This window comes from Papaver somniferum, unplaced genomic scaffold, assembly GCF_003573695.1.
Source record: "Papaver somniferum cultivar HN1 unplaced genomic scaffold, ASM357369v1 unplaced-scaffold_125, whole genome shotgun sequence".
In the NCBI taxonomy this organism is placed as follows: Eukaryota; Viridiplantae; Streptophyta; class Magnoliopsida; order Ranunculales; family Papaveraceae; genus Papaver; species Papaver somniferum.
Genome location: NW_020621603.1, coordinates 1815450 through 1833351, shown reverse-complemented (window position 1 = coordinate 1833351; position 17902 = coordinate 1815450). Strand labels below are relative to the sequence as shown.

Genomic DNA, 17902 nt, shown 5'->3' with positions numbered 1-17902 from the left:
TTCCTTGAGTAGATCTTTGTCGTTGTATGATGAATCTCCATGAAGTCCTTGATCTCAACTACACTTTTCTATCCTAGTCCGAGACTTAGCTATGTAGACCAGAAATCGGGACTCATAGTTTTGATCACTACATTGACAAACATGCTTGAGATAGCAACGCATGCGAGGTTGACCGAGCTATGCTCTAATAGAACCAATCAAGATCATCTAATAGATAAACACCGTGGGTTGTTCGGCTTAAAAGAAATATTATCGAATACGTTGAACCCTATCTTAGTCATTATGTGATTAAGTTCGGCTAAAAACTATGATGAAATTTCAAGCCGAACTGTTCATATACAGTTTCAGGAAGTTCTTATGAAGAACAGTTCGGCTCAAAAGAAATATTATCGAATACGCCGAACCCCATCTTAGTCACTATGTGTCATTAGGTTCGGCGTAAAACTATGATGAAATTTTAAGCCAAATTGTTCATATACAGTTTCAGGAAATTCTTACGAAGAACAGTTCGGCTCAAAATTCAACTCAATTTTGAGCCGAATCCAATACTGTAACCGTCAAAACCTTAGTTTTTCAGAAATTAAACCTATTGAATCGATGAAAAACAACAAATAAAGATATGGGTTTGTAGAACTTAATTTCTTATCCTCATTTCAGGAGTTCGTGCTTCGATTGGTTGATTTTGTGGTTCAATTGGTTCTTCTTCCTCAATTGATGGATTAAAACCTGATTTTGAACGTCTGCCCATTGCTTTTTCCTTCTTACGAACATTATATAGTTGAGTAGGGCTGCACAAGACCCGCCCACGATACCCAAACCCACCCGTACCCGCTAAATCCGTGGGTTTTTAATCCATACCCGCCCGTTGTGGGTGCGGGGTTGGTTATGAAAAAAAAAAACCCGCTGTCTGTGGGTGCGAGGTTGGTTTAAGCTAATACCCGCCCATACCCGCCCAAAAAACCCGCAGATTATATATCATTAGATAAAACTAATCCTAGTCGTCCATTATGAAACCCTAATACTAGTAGATAGGATAACTGATAACCCTCATTCACTTTCTACACTCTTCTCTCTGTTCGGCCTTTCCTCTTCTTCCTCCTCAGTTCTTCTTCTTCACCTACGAACGACAATTACCAGAAATCTTCACCAGAAATCGACAACAACAACTTCGAATCTTCACCAGAAATCGACAACAATCGAAAAATCAACAGATTCAACACTTAATCTTCATCTGTGAACTTCCTAGATATGAATATTTTGGGGGTTTTGGATTTTTTTCCTCACTTAATCAAGGAGAATAGAAGTTACTCTAAATACTTGAATATAAAGCGGGTTTAAACCCGTTTAAACCCATACCCGCCCAACCCGTAGCGGGCGGGTAACAAAACCCGCCCGCTGTTTGTGGGTGCGGGGTTGGTTATGAAAAAAAAAACCCGCAGTCTGTGGGTGCGAGGTTGGTTTTAGCTTATACCCACCCATACCCGCCCATGTGCAGCCCTATAGTTGAGTTTAATCGTCGATTAAATTTTTACGAATCGACGATTAATCACGGTGATGAAAAAAATCTGCGAGGAAGAAGAGGATTCGTCTAGAGGGAAGAGGAAGAAGAAAGGTTTTGTAAACTGATTTTGATTTTCTTAAAACTGATTTTAGGTTTTTATATTAAGGGTAAGGATAGATTAGTAATTAATACGGTTTAAGGGTGTATAGGTAATTGAACCACCCAAGGGATACCCCTTATAAGGGCACCCTAGATGGGATTATTGGTTTGTATGACCTGAAATTTTTAGGTATTCCCTAAAACAAGGTTCTTTCTAGTTCAACCACTGGTAATACAATTTTAGGACCTCGATCCGGAGGGTGCCAAAGCTGCATATTCTCGAGCCTGACCCAAGCCACCTTCTCTTCGTGATGAGATGGTGTTGTGACCACAAAAGAAGGCACAACTCTAGTCACATCTGCAGAACGAGTGGGTTGTTTCATCAATATGAACTTGTGAGTTCGTAGTTGGTTCTTGCTGAACTATATTGATGTTATATGGCTCATGTCCATGCACTAAGACTCTGCAAATAGAACAATACCTTTCAGGCACTTATCATTATAAAAATCTCTAAGTCATACCCCTTCACCGAAAAATTCACTGCTCTAGGAAGTGTCTCCATGACATTTAGTTTTACAAGAGCAATAAGTGGCCTTCTAGAGTTTACCATCTTCACTAGAGTACCAATATGATTTCCAACCTTTTCTAGAATTCCACGCCTTTGCAAGTGAAAAAGTATACAATTGGAAGTAATCTTGAATTCTTCATACTCCACAGGTACAAGATGTGGAGGAGCAACCCCATCTAATGCCCTAACCATGACATAGTAACCTCTAAAATACCCAAGCTCTTCCACCATTTGATCTTATTTGCATCAGTTAGAGAGCTTAGAGTAACCACAATATGTTTTTCTTAGGAATATCACCACCACCCACTGTCAAAACATCAAGATCATAAAGCAGCTGCCACACTCCTCCCTTCTTCCATCTATCATGACTTTGTCACAGGAGAATTGGTATGGTGCACACACCTTTATGAGCACCATAAGAGAAAAGATCATCCAAAACATCAGTCAATACTTGCATTGTCGATGGATCATGGGTTCTAACTTCTAACCTCTCAGTTGAAACTATGAATTGAACTGTAAACGTTAGGTTAAGAAAAAAGACAGAGAGACGTAAACAGAACTTGTTTATTAACTTTTTTTACTTGACATACAGACGAGATACAAGAGGTTATTTATACATGAAACTTCCTTGAACAACAAGGAAGGTAGGTTTCCTAACTTAAGACTGATTACCTAAATTACAATTGTTTGAGAAAGGAAATATCGTGTGTTATTTTACACACGGATTATATGTTGTGTTAACACCCTCCCGCAAGCGTAACGGGTTGTCCTGAACCGTTAACTTGAACCTTAAAAGAGAAAACCGATCTTGAGAAAGTGGTTTAGTAAAAATATCCGCAATTTGATCTTTAGAGGATATAAAACGGACATCACGAAGTTTGGAAGCCACTTGATCACGAACAAAATGATAATCAATTTCTATATGTTTCTTCCGAGCATGAAATATAGGATTAACTGTGAGATAGGTTGCACCAAGATTATCACACCATAATATGGGAGGAGAGCGTGTAGATATACGAAGCTCGGAAATAAGTGACTGAATCCACATAATTTCAGCAGTAGCAATGGCAAGTCCCCGATATTCAGCTTCAGTGCTAGAACGAGAAACTGTTTTCTGTTTATGAGCACTCCAAGAAATAATGTTACCTCCTAAATAGACACAATATCCACTTGTAGAACGACGATCATCAAGAGAACCAGCCCAATCAGAATCAGTGTATGCATTGAAATATAGTTGTAAAGAAGGAGATGATTTAAGAAGTATACCAAATGTACTCGTATGCTTGAGATAATGAAGAATACGCTTGACTAATCCCCAGTGAAACTCTATAGGAGCATGCATAAATTAACAAACTTTATTAACAGCAAACGCAAGGTCCGGACGAGTAAATGTCAAATGTTGCAAAGCTCCAACAATGCTACGATATTCAGTAGCATCTGTTAATAAAGTACTACGATCAGAAGAAATATCACCAGAAGTACTTAGTGGAGTAGTAATTGGTTTCATTCCATCCATTTTGGCTCGAATAAGAAGATCATGAGCATAACGTTGTTGAGAAAGAAATAACCCGGAAGAAGTACGAAATGCCTCAATTCCAATAAAATAAGATAATTGACCAAGATCTTTAATGGCAAATTCTTGTTGCAAACGAGTGAGAATAGAAGTAATACCTGTAGTACTAGAGCCAGTGACAATGATATCATCTACATAGACCAACAAATAGATGACACCATGATTCCCATTATAAATGAACAAGGATGAATCACACTTGGAAGTAACAAACCCAATTTGCAACAAACAATTCCTAAGTCTGTGGTACCACGCACGTGGAGCCTGTTTAAGACCATAAAGAGAACGATGTAACTTGCAAACATGTGTAGGAAAACGAGGATCAACATAACCTGGAGGTTGTTTCATGTACACTTCTTCTTGAATTTCTCCATGCAAGAAAGCATTTTGCACATCAAGTTGATGAATGGTCCAATTGGAAGACAAAGCCAATGTAAGAATAATGCGTATAGTACACGGTTTGACAACCAGACTAAACGTTTCAGAGTAATCAATCCCTTCTTGTTGATTGTATCCTTTGGAAACTAGACGAGATTTGCGACGCGCAATTGTACCATCAGGATTACGTTTGATTCAAAAAACCCAGTTACAACCAATAACATTCATAGAAGGATGATATGGAACTAAAGACCAAGTACCATTGCGAAGTAATGCATTAACCTCGTCGTCGGATGATGTACGCCATTCGGGATCTTTATGAGCTTGAGAAATACAAGTAGGTTCAAGAGTTGAATCACATACTAGAGCATACCTTGAATTTGGTTTAAAAATACCATCTTTAACCCTTGTAATCATTGGGTGTGTGGTAGAAGAAGGTATTGTTGGAGTTGTAGACACATCAGGAGAAGTAGACGCCGTAATCATTGGCAAATGTAGCTGACTAGGAGACAAATCATTGACAGGTGGCGTCAAATTATCAATAGCAGCAGGTACTGTCGGCGGTTGGTGCTGAGGATTAGCAGAGTTTGAAGGCGGTATATGGTGGGCCCGGGAAAGTGTATAAAATTGAAGCGAAATGAAACGCGGGCCTACAGTAATACCGCAAGTGCACGGTCGTCAGTTGTAGCTCGTGCAAGTACGGGTCGATCCACAGAGACTGGGTGTGTTTGGAGTTTCTAGCTATTTTGGGCTCTAAAATTGCTATTGTTGGGCTTTGGGTACCAATGGATTTTGGTAACCAGTGGGTTATGATTGTGCTTTGGTCCTTTGAATACTCTTGGAATGAATTGGGGTGTTGTCTTAATGAAATGAACTGAGCTTGGGCTCAGTTGGTTTTGTAATGCACTAGGCTTTGGTTTTGAATTTGGGCTTGGGCTTAGTGTAGTGAACTGAGCCCTGGATCTCTAAACTTGATTCTGGACTTTTGCAAGTGCTCTGGGCTTTGAGTTCACAGTGGACTGGGCTTGTCTTTAACCTTAAGAGTTTACAGTGGGATTAAAGAAGAAGAGAAGTGACAGAGCTGAAAGCAAAACAGGGCAGAACAAGGAAAAAGTGGACAATGGCAATGGAGATAGTGTCATTATATACAATGTGGCAATATATACAATGATAAAACAACAGTGATCTACATGTGCATATTAACAATGGCATAAGCAAACAGCAATCAACAATGATGATGGTGAAGGTGATAATGGCATAAAGAATGACAAAGAGATAAACCAAGGCCTAAGCCAAGGGCAATGGCAGGGGAGCAAAATTACAGATACAAAACAGAGAAACAACACAACTAGGTTATGAATCCACCTTGTGACCTAGCCAGATGGTGTAATTCTATGTTAAATCCCTGTCCCTAATGGAGCTAGGTGAAGGTTCAAGCCTGCCTATGTTCTAGGGCATACATAAATGGAATGGAAGGAGAAGAAGCTTGCTCAACTGTTTACTCCTAGCATTGACTGTCTTTTGACAGCACAATCAATCACAAGCACAGTTGAGCACTAAATTCCTCCATTTCTCAATCAGCTCAATTTACAAGAATTATAACCTAACATTCCACCTCTAACAGTGACTTAAGGCATCATCTTAACCTAGCTATACACATACACATGTGAGCTCACATAACAGCAACAAAAACAAAACAATTACTAAACAGAGCATTGAACTGAACATAAACAAACACAGAAGACATAAAACAAAAACATGAACTGAATTGAAACTAAATAAGAGCAACTGAACTGAAACTAAACAAGAGTAATGGAATAAACATAAAGATAGTTGCAAATTAAACACTAACCCTTGAGACACTGGCTATTCCAGTTCTCTTGGGTGACACACTGGCTAATCCAAGCATAAGCCTTTACATCACACCCACAGTCCCCTTTTTATACCCAATTACATAATTAGGGTTTACACCCTTTTCACCCAAAAATTCCCAAAACAGTAGACATTAGGGTTCTACCTAATGTGACAGAAAATCACAGTTAGGTTCAATTACCTACCCTATATCACCCACTTTATCTTCTCCATGCTCTATCTCAACCTAATTAGGATTTATGTAAAAACCCCCAAATTGACAGAACTAGGGTTTGGTAAATTCTTACCCAAATTGATGCGATTACACGCTACTGACTTCGACCCATTCTTCTCCTTAGTCTCCTGCTCCTTTCCATGCCTCTGATTTCTTCTCTAGCCCTAGCTATTGTACCAATTTCTTTCCTAGGTTTTTCTGAGAAAGAAAAGAAAAGAAATTGGTAGGATAGATGGCTAGAAGATGGGGGGAATGATTATAGTGGAGTTGGTGGTGGTGTACGGTGTGAAGGAGTGGCGTTTGGTGGTACGGTAGTGGTGGTGGCGGACATGGTGGAGTTGGCAGGAGCAGAGCTCGACTGCTCGAAGGAGGAAGATGAGAATTTGGGTAAGGTGCGTTTGGCTGAAGGGTATAGGTGTTCGATACTTGGGTGTTAGGCGGGTTTAGCAATTGTTGATGAACAACGAGGATTAGACGTTGGATGCGAAGATGGTTGGTAGATCTAACGGTGGTATGAGAGATGAATCACTTCGACCGTTGGATTGTGAAATACAACAAAGTCAACGGTTCTAGATGATGTTAGGTACTGTAGTGTAAAGCGGGAGTATCTAATTTTGATGCACAGGCATAGGAGCGACCGTTGGATTCAAATACAATCTAATCTGAAGGCTTGGAATTTAAGCGCTGTGGTGTTTGGCAGAGACTTCAGATTTTGATGCTCTATGAATGAGCAACCGTAGGATGATGAGTTGGATCCAATCTGACGGCTGAGAATGGAGGCGGTTTTGGTTATAGAAAATGGGTTTGGGTAAGGGTTTTGGGCCTTGGGTATGCCGAGCCCATATCTTCTTTAAGAGCAATTCTTCCTTCTTGAACCCATTTCTAGTCTTTTGGGCTTATGCGCACCATTCTTCGCGGCTTCCTTGCGTAATGTCTTCCGGCTTTTCACTACTTTTCTGCTCTTTTCCGCTCCGCAAGTCATCCAAACTTTATTTGGTACCTAAAAATGAAAAATTAGTTAATAACAATATTTATTCTTGAAAACAATGAAAATACAGAATATGGGATAAAATGTAGAATTAATGCACAAAAGATGAGTTAAATGCCAAGAAAAATATATAGAAATATGCATTTTTTAGCACTCATCAAATAGCCCCAAACCTGAATTTTACTTGTCCTCAAGTAAAACAAAACTAAGGAAATCCTACCTATACCACTGTCGCTGGTCTCTCGAATGCATTTAGCGTATGCACTAAGCCTTTTAAACCACTAAGTGTCCCTAGTGGACGAGTGAAGTCTCGTGAAGGTTTGCTTAGAACGTACCTACAAAGTTCTAGGTCAAAATATAATCTCAGATTCCATCAAATGTGACATGTGCAAGACAGTTTAAGCTCACAGCAAAATGGAGGTGTCAATCTAGCTATCAAAGGCACAATCCTAGCACTGATAACAAAAAAAGACATGTGATAAGAGTGTAAAGTGTATCTACACATGTGTAAAGAAAGATCGGATGTTATGACTACTAATCACCAAGAGATAGTTTCTCAGGCTAAGAACCAAGGTCGAAATCTAGCTAGCTGTCCGGACTTTACGAGAATTGTGAATGAGTTGGAGGTATTTCACAATTACTCGCGTTGCACATCAATGGCATACACCCTCCTTGCTTATTACAATAAAACACAAAAGATGACTCTTTACATGACTCTTATTTACATTGACTACTCTCTTTTATTTTTGGAACAAGAGAGAATGGAATTGATAAATACATGATTTTTTTTTTTTTTTTTGTATTTTTTTGTATTTTTTTTTCTGAATATATACATCGTTTTTTTTTTTTTTTTTTTTTTGAAAAAGGAAACACTTTTGATACATTACAAAAGGAAACAAAAGATTACATGACATTTTGCAAGAGGTAGCCCTTTTTGATGCACCCAGTTAAATTCGATGGTTGTTTTTCTTAATGTAACCTCCACCTTCTATCCCAACCAACCAAAGAACAAGCTAGTCAAGTTTCGTTCAGTATTCTAAAGTGATTGGCAATCGTGACTTCCTATCAAACACCTTGAAGATCGAGGCTATACATGTATTGGTAGATCGTGCGCGTGCAAGTTTCTTATCACTATGTGAATTGTGCTAGAATCAGAGTGCCTAAATATCTAGACTAAGACTCCTAAAAATTACATATTTGCACAAGAGTCAACATTTCAAGGTAAATGAGCTCCATTTTTATGTTTTTATCATTTTTCTAATTTTTTTTTTTGGAATTTTTCAATTTTTATTTTTTTTTCAAAAAGATGGAGTTTTGTTTTCAATTATGGCATATTATCGTGGTATCTACTCTATACCCCCAAACCTAAACTAAACATTGTCCTCAATGTTTAAAAATATGGAAAGAATTAAAATGCAACATATGGAAAGGGACATGCTGAGTAGAGTAAAAGGAGAGAGAATACCCGATTTCGGCGAAAGCAGAATTAAAACTCCGTTATCCAAGGGAAAACTCCAACATATTCGGAGTCACAATGGATGAGCACAAAATATATACAAAAGGAAATTTAACTAACACATTATCTACAAGAAAATTTGGTTTTTAATGGGATTGGACTTCTTGGGAAAAATTTGGTTTTGTCGGGAGACATTTGGTTTTGGCAGGAGACATTTGGAAACTTTTTTTTTTTTTTTTTTTTAAAAAGAAAATAAAATTTGGTTTTTGAATGGGAGCAAGCCCACTGTTGGTTTTGTGTTTGCTTTGGCTCAGCTGGTTTGAAAACGTTTGGTGAAACTGAGTCCAAAATCTCGGCCTAGAATTTGGGTACTCGGCCCACTAACGCGTTAACCTAGCGTGATCGGTTACAAGCTCAGCTGGGTTTAAAAACCCAGAATACAAAATACAAGTCCAAATTAAACAAGCTCACAAAAATTAAATACAAGCCCACAAATTAAACAAACAAGCCCACAAAAATTAATTACAAACCCAACAGAAAATAAAAAGCCCAAGAATTGGCTTTAATATTACAAGCCCACAATTAAAAATTGGAAGCCCACAATTCGGGTTCTCTTAAATGGGTTACCTTTTAAGCACAGCCCAGCTGCTCTGATATTGTTGCAAAAACCCAGTTGGGCTTTGGTTCTTTTCCTTGGTGGCGTCACAGCAGAGGAAAAACTGGTTCACAACAGCAGGTCCAACAGCAAATGAAGTGAAGCAGATGTAGATGCAAATGCTATGCAGTGAAATGCAAAAATAGCTAATAAAACTACAAGAAAAACACAGCACCAGTCCCCGGCAGCGGCGCCAAAAACTTGGTGTGGAAATGGGGTTGCACACAAAACTTGCAAGTATACAAGGCCAAGTTTTAGTATAGAAGGTAAGCAAGGGGTTAGTCCACAGGGAGTGGGAGCATAAAGAAGTTAAACTATGCTGGCAGATGATGTAAAACAAGATGCAAGATCACAATGTTATAGTGGCAGTGAAACAAAGAGGGCAAATGGCATGAACCAAGGCTGTAAGCCAAGGGCAGGGGGAGTTTGTGCACTGATTTCAGTGCACAACAGCTACAAATTGCAAGGAATTAAACAAGCAAAACAGGTAAGGAGATAAACTGAACAGGAAGCAAAACAGAACTGAATTTAAGTGACTGTAAAAAGGGATTGTGGCTAAGCTAAGGCTTAGTATCCACCTTGTGTCCTAATCAAACAACATATTTCTAGGTTGAGTTGAAAATCCTATGCATACATCTAGAATGGGAGGAAAACTAATTTTCTCCCTAGTTTTCCCCTAGCATTGACTGTCTTTTGACAGAACAATCAATCACAGGCACTATAAGCATTAATCTCTTCCCATTGCTCAATCAAAACATACATCAGGATAACTATCCTAGCAATTCACCATTTGACAGTGCATAAGGCTTCAACTGAGCCTTAACTTAATGCTACTTAGCTCATGCTCAACATATTACAAACACAAGCATTCATCATACAAAATAATTCAAACACAACATACACATAACATTCAACTGTTAACTGCATAAGAAGAACAGAAATTGGAATTGCATAAAATTTGTTTCAATTCTCTACTGGCTAGTCCAGAGATCATCCTCTGATACCCCCCCCCCCCCCCACACACACACACACACATCCCCTATTTATACATATAAGAAAAATCCCCAAAAATCAGTGAAGTTAGGGTGTACCCAAAAATCCAAAATTCACTCACCTAACACACTGATAACAACCCAATCAACCAACCCATGCTTCAATTAGACGTACAATTGATTTCCCCCCAAAAGTTCCCAAATCAGAAAAATTAGGGTTTTAGAAATTAAAATTAGAAATTTACCTAATCTCTGACTCCAATCAAACTTCGATCCATGCTTAGAATTAGTCTTCTCTTGCTTCCCATACCGTTAATTTGCCTCTAGATCGACCTAATTTACCTATTTCACACTTTAGGGTTTCGGTTGAAAATGTGTGAAATAAGTAAAGTAGAGGGACTAGGGAGAGGGGAACAATGATGGGTTATCATTGTTTGACGCTGTGGTGATTATGGTGGTGATGGCGGAGCAGTTGGGAGAGCAGGTGGAGGAGCAGGTGGTGGTATGGCGTCTGTAGAGGAATGGAGAAGATGGAGTCGATGGTTTTGGGAAGAAAGGAGTAAAGAATGACAAAGAGATAAACCAAGGCCTAAGCCAAGGGCAATGGCAGGGGAGCAAAATTACAGATACAAAACAGAGAAACAACACAACTAGGTTATGAATCCACCTTGTGACCTAGCCAGATGGTGTAATTCTATGTTAAATCCCTGTCCCCTAATGGAGCTAGGTGAAGGTTCAAGCCTGCCTATGTTCCAGGGCATACATAAATGGAATGGAAGGAGAAGAAGCTTGCTCAACTGTTTACTCCTAGCATTGACTGTCTTTTGACAGCACAATCAATCACAAGCACAGTTGAGCACTAAATTCCTCCATTTCTCAATCAGCTCAATTTACAAGAATTATAACCTAACATTCCACCTCTAACAGTGACTTAAGGCATCATCTCATCCTAGCTATACACATACACATGTGAGCTCACATAACAGCAACAAAAACAAAACAATTACTAAACAGAGCATTGAACTGAACATAAACAAACACAGAAGACATAAAACAAAAACATGAACTGAATTGAAACTAAATAAGAGCAACTGAACTGAAACTAAACAAGAGTAATGGAATAAACATAAAGATAGTTGCAAATTAAACACTAACCCTTGAGACACTGGCTATTCCAGTTCTCTTGGGTGACACACTGGCTAATCCAGGCATAAGCCTTTACATCACACCCACAGTCCCCTTTTTATACCCAATTACATAATTAGGGTTTACACCCTTTTCACCCAAAAATTCCCAAAACAGTAGACATTAGGGTTCTACCTAATGTGACAGAAAATCACAGTTAGGTTCAATTACCTACCCTATATCACCCACTTTATCTTCTTCATGCTCTATCTCAACCTAATTAGGATTTATGTAAAAACCCCCAAATTGACAGAACTAGGGTTTGGTAAATTCTTACCCAAATTGATGCGATTACACGCTACTGACTTCGACCCATTCTTCTCCTTAGTCTCCTGCTCCTTTCCATGCCTCTGATTTCTTCTCTAGCCCTAGCTATTGTACCAATTTCTTTCCTAGGTTTTTCTGAGAAAGAAAAGAAAAGAAATTGGTAGGATAGATGGCTATAAGATGGGGGGAATGATTATAGTGGAGTTGGTTGTGGTGTACGGTGTGAAGGAGTGGTGTTTGGTGGTACGGTAGTGGTGGTGGCGGACATGGTGGAGTTGGCAGGAGCAGAGCTCGACTGAGGAGGAAGATGAGAATTTGGGTAAGGTGCGTTTGGCTGAAGGGTATAGGTGTTCGATACTTGGGTGTTAGGCGGGTTTAGCAATTGTTGATGAACAACGAGGATTAGACGTTGGATGCGAAGATGGTTGGTAGATCTAACGGTGGTATGAGAGATGAATCACTTCGACCGTTGGATTGTGAAATACAACAAAGTCAACGGTGCTAGATGATGTTAGGTACTGTAGTGTAAAGCGGGAGTATCTAATTTTGATGCACAGGCATAGGAGCGACCGTTGGATTCAAATACAATCTAATCTGAAGGCTTGGAATTTAAGCGCTGTGGTGTTTGGCAGAGACTTCAGATTTTGATGCTCTATGAATGAGCAACCGTAGGATGATGAGTTGGATCCAATCTGACGGCTGAGAATGGAGGCGGTTTTGGTTATAGAAAATGGGTTTGGGTAAGGGTTTTGGGCCTTGGGTATGCCAAGCCCATATCTTCTTTAAGAGCAATTCTTCCTTCTTGAGCCCATTTCTAGTCTTTTGGGCTTATGCGCACCATTCTTCGCGGCTTCCTTGCGTAATTTCTTCCGGCTTTTCACTACTTTTCTGCTCTTTTCCGCTCCGCAAGTCATCCAAACTTTATTTGGTACCTAAAAATGCAAAATTAGTTAATAACAATATTTATTCTTGAAAACAATGAAAATACAGAATATGGGATAAAATGTAGAATTAATGCACAAAAGATGAGTTAAATGCCAAGAAAAATATATAGAAATATGCACTTTTTAGCACTCATCAGTATAAGTGGAACAAGAGCAGATATTGTCGGCAGCTATTGATCGGCAATGATTGGAAATGAGCGGACGCTGTCGGCGGCTGTTGCTGATGAGTAGTAGATGTTGTCGGCTGACGAAAAGCAAATCCTGGCGGCTGATGATTGAAAACAGGTGATGTCGGAAGAACAGTAGATGACGGCTCATGATTAACCAATAACGGCGTATTTGGCGGCTGATGATTAATTGATGACAACTCATGATTGATAAACACAAAGGACGGGGAAGCATTATGAATAAGAGATGGAGTTACCTGTGAAGAAGTCGACGCCGGCGAAGGTGAGGAAGCGGATGCAAAGGGAAAGGTAGTCTCATCAAAAACAACATGTCGGCTGATGTATATTCGACCCGTAGGAATATGAAGACACTTATAACCTTTATGAGATGGACTATAGCCAATAAAAACACAAGGAGAAGACAAGGGATCCATTTTATGAGACCTATATGGACGCAAATGAGGATAGCATGGACAACCAAAAACACGAAGAGAAGTGTAATCAGGCAGAATACCAAAAAGAGCTTCATATGGAGAGGAATTATTAACGGAAGTCGAAGGAACACGATTCATCAAATAACAAGCAGTGTATAAAAAATCATACCAATATGAGGACGGCACAGAGGACGTGTTAAGAATAGTAAGACCAGTTTCACAAATATGACGATGACGAATTTCAACCAAACCATTTTGTTCAGAAGTATGTGGACATGAAAAACGATGAAAAATTCCAAGTTCTTGGAGGTGTGGAGTAAGTTTACAATACTCAGCAGCATTATCAGATTGAAAAATCTTTATCTTTCGATTAAAAAGATTTTCAACATGTTTTTGGAACAAAAAAAATAAGGAGAAAACATCAGACTTTTGAGACATAAGAAACATCCAAGTAAAACGACTATATGCATCAATAAAAATGACATAATATTTATATCATTCATTAGATAAAATATGAGAGGGTCCCCATACATCGGAGAGAATTAAATCTAATGGATGTAAATAAACAGTTGTACTGGATTGAAAAGGTAACTTATGACTCCTATGCTCATGACGAAAAGAAAAAAAACTAATAGTTTGGTTTGAAACTGGAAGAGAAAACTGAGAAATAACTTTGCGAACTGTGCGAATCATTGGATGACCCATTCTAGCATGCAAGGATTGTAAACTAGCATGTTCTCCTATGCAAGCCTGAGGAGATTGAGATGATACATCAAGTTGATAGAGACCACCCTTCCTAATACCGCGAAGAAGAACCTTCCCGGTACATCGATCCTTCACAAGACAAAAATTTGGATGAAATTCAAATAAGACATTGTTATCAGTGGTGAAACGAGAAACATATAAGATATTATGAGAGATTTTGGGTGCAAAGAGAATATTACGAAGCTGCAACTTACGGTTGGGAGTCCCTAAAATAGAGGAACCAACATTAGAAATTTGTATAGAAGAACCATTACCCATCTGTATTTGATCAGGACCAGTATACTCAGTAGGAAACTGAAGACGAGAGAAATCATTGGTGATGTGATATGTAGCACCACTGTCAGGTGTCCAAGAAGGTGAAGGTAGATGACCAGGTCCATAAGCAGCATAAGCCCGAGGCACAGAGGAAGGTGGTTGACGCCTTGGTGGTCGAAAAGTCTTGTCATAACGGTTCCAGCAGTCCCGGGCCTTATGATTTTGACGCCCACAAAGTTGGCAGCGGACAGATGAAGGATCATTGGTTACAGGCCCACGTTGATTGTCAAGTTGAGCAGGCCCACGCTGGTTATTAAAACGAACAGGCTGAGACGAACCAGGCCCATGTTGGTTATGATTTCGTTGATTACCAGGAGGACGAGATGAAGAAAACTGAGAGTTGTACGCTGCAGAAGAACTAGTGGGTGAAGAAAAACGATACTAGGGCTGTCTATTTTGTGCAGCAAGATTGGCAACAGGTTGAGAGTTTGACAGCTTCGTCTGTTGATCAATGCGCAATTCAAACGTCAGGAGGAAGGTGGGAAAATCTTCGACAGATAGCGAACTCATAGTGGTGGTTAATGATGTTACAATAGCATCATAGGTGCTGTCTAGATCAGCCAAGAGACAGTGACGGAAATCCTTGTCTGTGACAGTAGTATTCGGTGCTGCCAAACTGTCCACGAGATCACAAGCACGATCTATGTACTGTCGCATAGTTTGAGAACCTTTGCGTAAGGCTCGAAGCTCACCGTGAAGATGATGAACCCGAGCATCAGATTTTGATCCATAAAGTGATTCCAGAGACGACCAGATTTCTCTAGAGGTTGTTAACCGATGTACATGACGAAAAACGGCTGGGGTCAGAGAATAAAAGAGCCAGCTAACCAAAAGTTTATCATGTTTGATCCAAGAAATACAAGCAGGGTTTGGAAGATCAGCAGCAAGAGTCGGTGTAGGACATGGAGTTGCACCAGTAACATGACCATCCAAGTCATGTCCTTGAAGATAAGGAAGAAATTGAGCGCGCCATAAGGAGTAATTTGTTCCATCTAGCTTCACAGTGATCATGTGATGTGGTTGAGAAAATTGAAAAGAAGACATCATAGAAGATTGTACTGAGGACATGGTAGAAGTAGCAACCGCAAAGACGGTAGAGGAAACACTTGAGGAGATTGTAGAGGAGATGGTTGAAGAGACAGTAGATGATTCGGTTGACATTGTATAGGATCGAAAAGCTCTATGGATACCAAGTTGAAACTATGAACTGAACTATAAACGTTAGGTTAAGAAGAAAGACAGAAGAGACGTAAACAGAACTTGTTTATTAACTTTCTTTACTTGACACACAGACGAGATACAAAAGGTTATTTATACATGAAACCTCCTTGAACAACAAAGAAGGTAGGTTTCCTAACTTAAGACTGATTACCTAAATTACAATTGTTTGAGAAAGGAAATACCGTATGTTATTTTACACAGGGATTAAATGTTGTGTTAACACTCTCCATCAATGATAGATTTCTTTCCTTGGTGGGTGTAATTTCATTTACTGAGGTTTTGGGGACCAAATTAAGATCAGTGGACATGTAATAGTTTAGAAGGTACGCAATAAATTGGAACCATTTTTATTTTATTTTTGATCAGTACAATAAAAATTGGACCATTTTTTGGTTTCCCTCATCCATGTACAATAAATAACTAGGACCAAAACCATTTTTTCTTATTCTTTTTTGATGGAAAAGACCAAAACCAAGTAACACCATGAAATTGAAGCATACAGATTCACCGCATTAGACTAATAAGAAGAGAATTGATCACAGTAGAACTAAGAGGACAAACAGATGGGGTGTTCGGGTATTTCAGTACCAGGCACAGAGAAAACCATTTATGCCCACTCTCATTTTGAGTATATATTACAAAACCATTTAATACTCCCCGGAGTGACATGATTCCCCTTTACGAAATACTATAAGTTGATGCAGATCAACTAAGCGGAAACCACAAATAAACTCAACAGTGATTGAGCATTTTGATAGATCACTGAATGGATTACATAAAAACAAACATTACTAATAGTATATTAGTATACTGGTAATTAAGTAGTTATATAGTAGATATGATCTAATTAACCGAAGACACTTAAGATTAATGTGGATCAAGTAAGAGCCAAGATCATGATCTTCTTCATTTACTTATGGGCACTTTGGTGTTCCTCTGTGGGTCTTCATGTTGTTGTAACAAGGGCAAACAGGCTTGTTACCAGAAAAGCCTGGTGGCACACAGGCACATCTCTTGCAGCAGGGCATGCAGGATTCCATGCAAAACGGGAAATGGTGCTTTGTCTTGCTACACCTCGTCGAGCATCTCGCATTGCATTCTATATTGGGTCAAAAAGAAAACCAACAGAGTTTAATCAGTCAAATATTGATATCCGAAACCAGTCAATTGATTAATTATTACTGCCCCTTCAAGGACTCAAAATATAATTATAATAATGAGAGGGAAAAAGACTGCAGCCTAAACTTACGGGATGGTTGCACGGTTCCTGGTCCATAATTATTCTGTTTCAAAGAAATTATCAAGAATGTTAATTAAGATTTCAAGAAAATGTGAAAAAAAAATTACAGATAAAATCCATCTACACAATGAAAGAAATGTAAAATTAGAAAGAGATGGAGATAGAACATACTCCTCTGGCCAAAACCTGCAAGACAATGAAAAACAAGAAAATTTCAGTTATTATGTTCATCACAGAAATTTGGAAGAGGGAAAGTAGAATGAATTAACAGCTAGTGAGATTAAGAACACAAAATTTTTACAAAAAATGAAAATATGAGAGTGAGAAGAAAGAGATTGCAAGGAATGTACCTGGGTAGATTCGATCATGGAGATGGCAAAGAGTGCCAAAAGTAAAAGAGCCACAAACTTCATCATGCTGGTTGCCATTTGAATCAAAACAAACGCTAAGAGTGAGAATATCTTCAAATCTTCAAACAGTTCTCTGATGAAGAAAGAAGAAGAAGAGGGATGAAAGTGAAAACGCTTTTACTGGTGGTTTTGATTCTGAAGAAAAACGTACAGAAACTCTCACTATAAATAGATGTTCGCAGTAGGGTCTTCCTCCACATGAAATTATTTCTGTTGGGGCTCTAGTTAGCAATTCGGGATTCGGCAAACATACGGAACGGCAAACGTACGAGTATTATACGGTTTTGTAAAACCCAGAATCGGTCCAAAATTCGGTCAACGATACGTGATTCGTCAGTAATTCGGAATGGCATACGTACGTGTACAATTCGATTTATAAATATGAGTTCGGCTCTGAAAATTCGGTATCTATATATACTAAGTAATTTGTATTTATAAGGTCATAGACCAATTTTTATACATATGTGTGAGTTATTTAAAGAAAAAATAAACTTAATATGATGATATTAATAATATATACAACATTAGTCATCTAAGAGGACGTGGTATAGTGGTTTAGATGCTTGGTTAGTAAGTCTGAGATCTCTCTCACCTTCACATTCAAATCTCTTCAGTCATTTTTGTTTCATAAAAATTAAAACAACGTCTAATATTGGGTGGT

At 38.8% G+C, this 17902-nt stretch overlaps 1 protein-coding gene across 1 annotated transcript; it reads right to left on the bottom strand.

Annotated features, from left to right (window-relative positions):
• Window positions 1-16080: 16080 nt before the first annotated feature.
• LOC113331481 (gibberellin-regulated protein 5-like) lies at window positions 16081-17389 on the bottom strand. The gene is made up of 4 exons (XM_026578191.1): window positions 17182-17389; window positions 17003-17017; window positions 16841-16874; window positions 16081-16690 (listed from the first exon to the last, which is right to left on the bottom strand). The coding sequence occupies exons 1-4, from the start codon at window positions 17257-17259 to the stop codon at window positions 16506-16508; spliced, it is 312 nt and encodes a 103-aa protein (XP_026433976.1). The 5' UTR covers window positions 17260-17389; the 3' UTR covers window positions 16081-16505.
• Between the last annotated feature and the right edge of the window lie 513 nt (window positions 17390-17902).

Excerpts from the sequence above, each read along its gene's own strand:
- LOC113331481 (XM_026578191.1), bottom strand. The coding sequence starts at position 17,259 with ATGGCAACCAGCATGATGAAGTTTGTGGCTCTTTTACTTTTGGCACTC. Across the intron at positions 16,691-16,840 it reads AGGAACCGTGCAACCATCCC|AATGCAATGCGAGATGCTCG; the intron begins GTAAGTTTAGGC and ends GACCCAATATAG.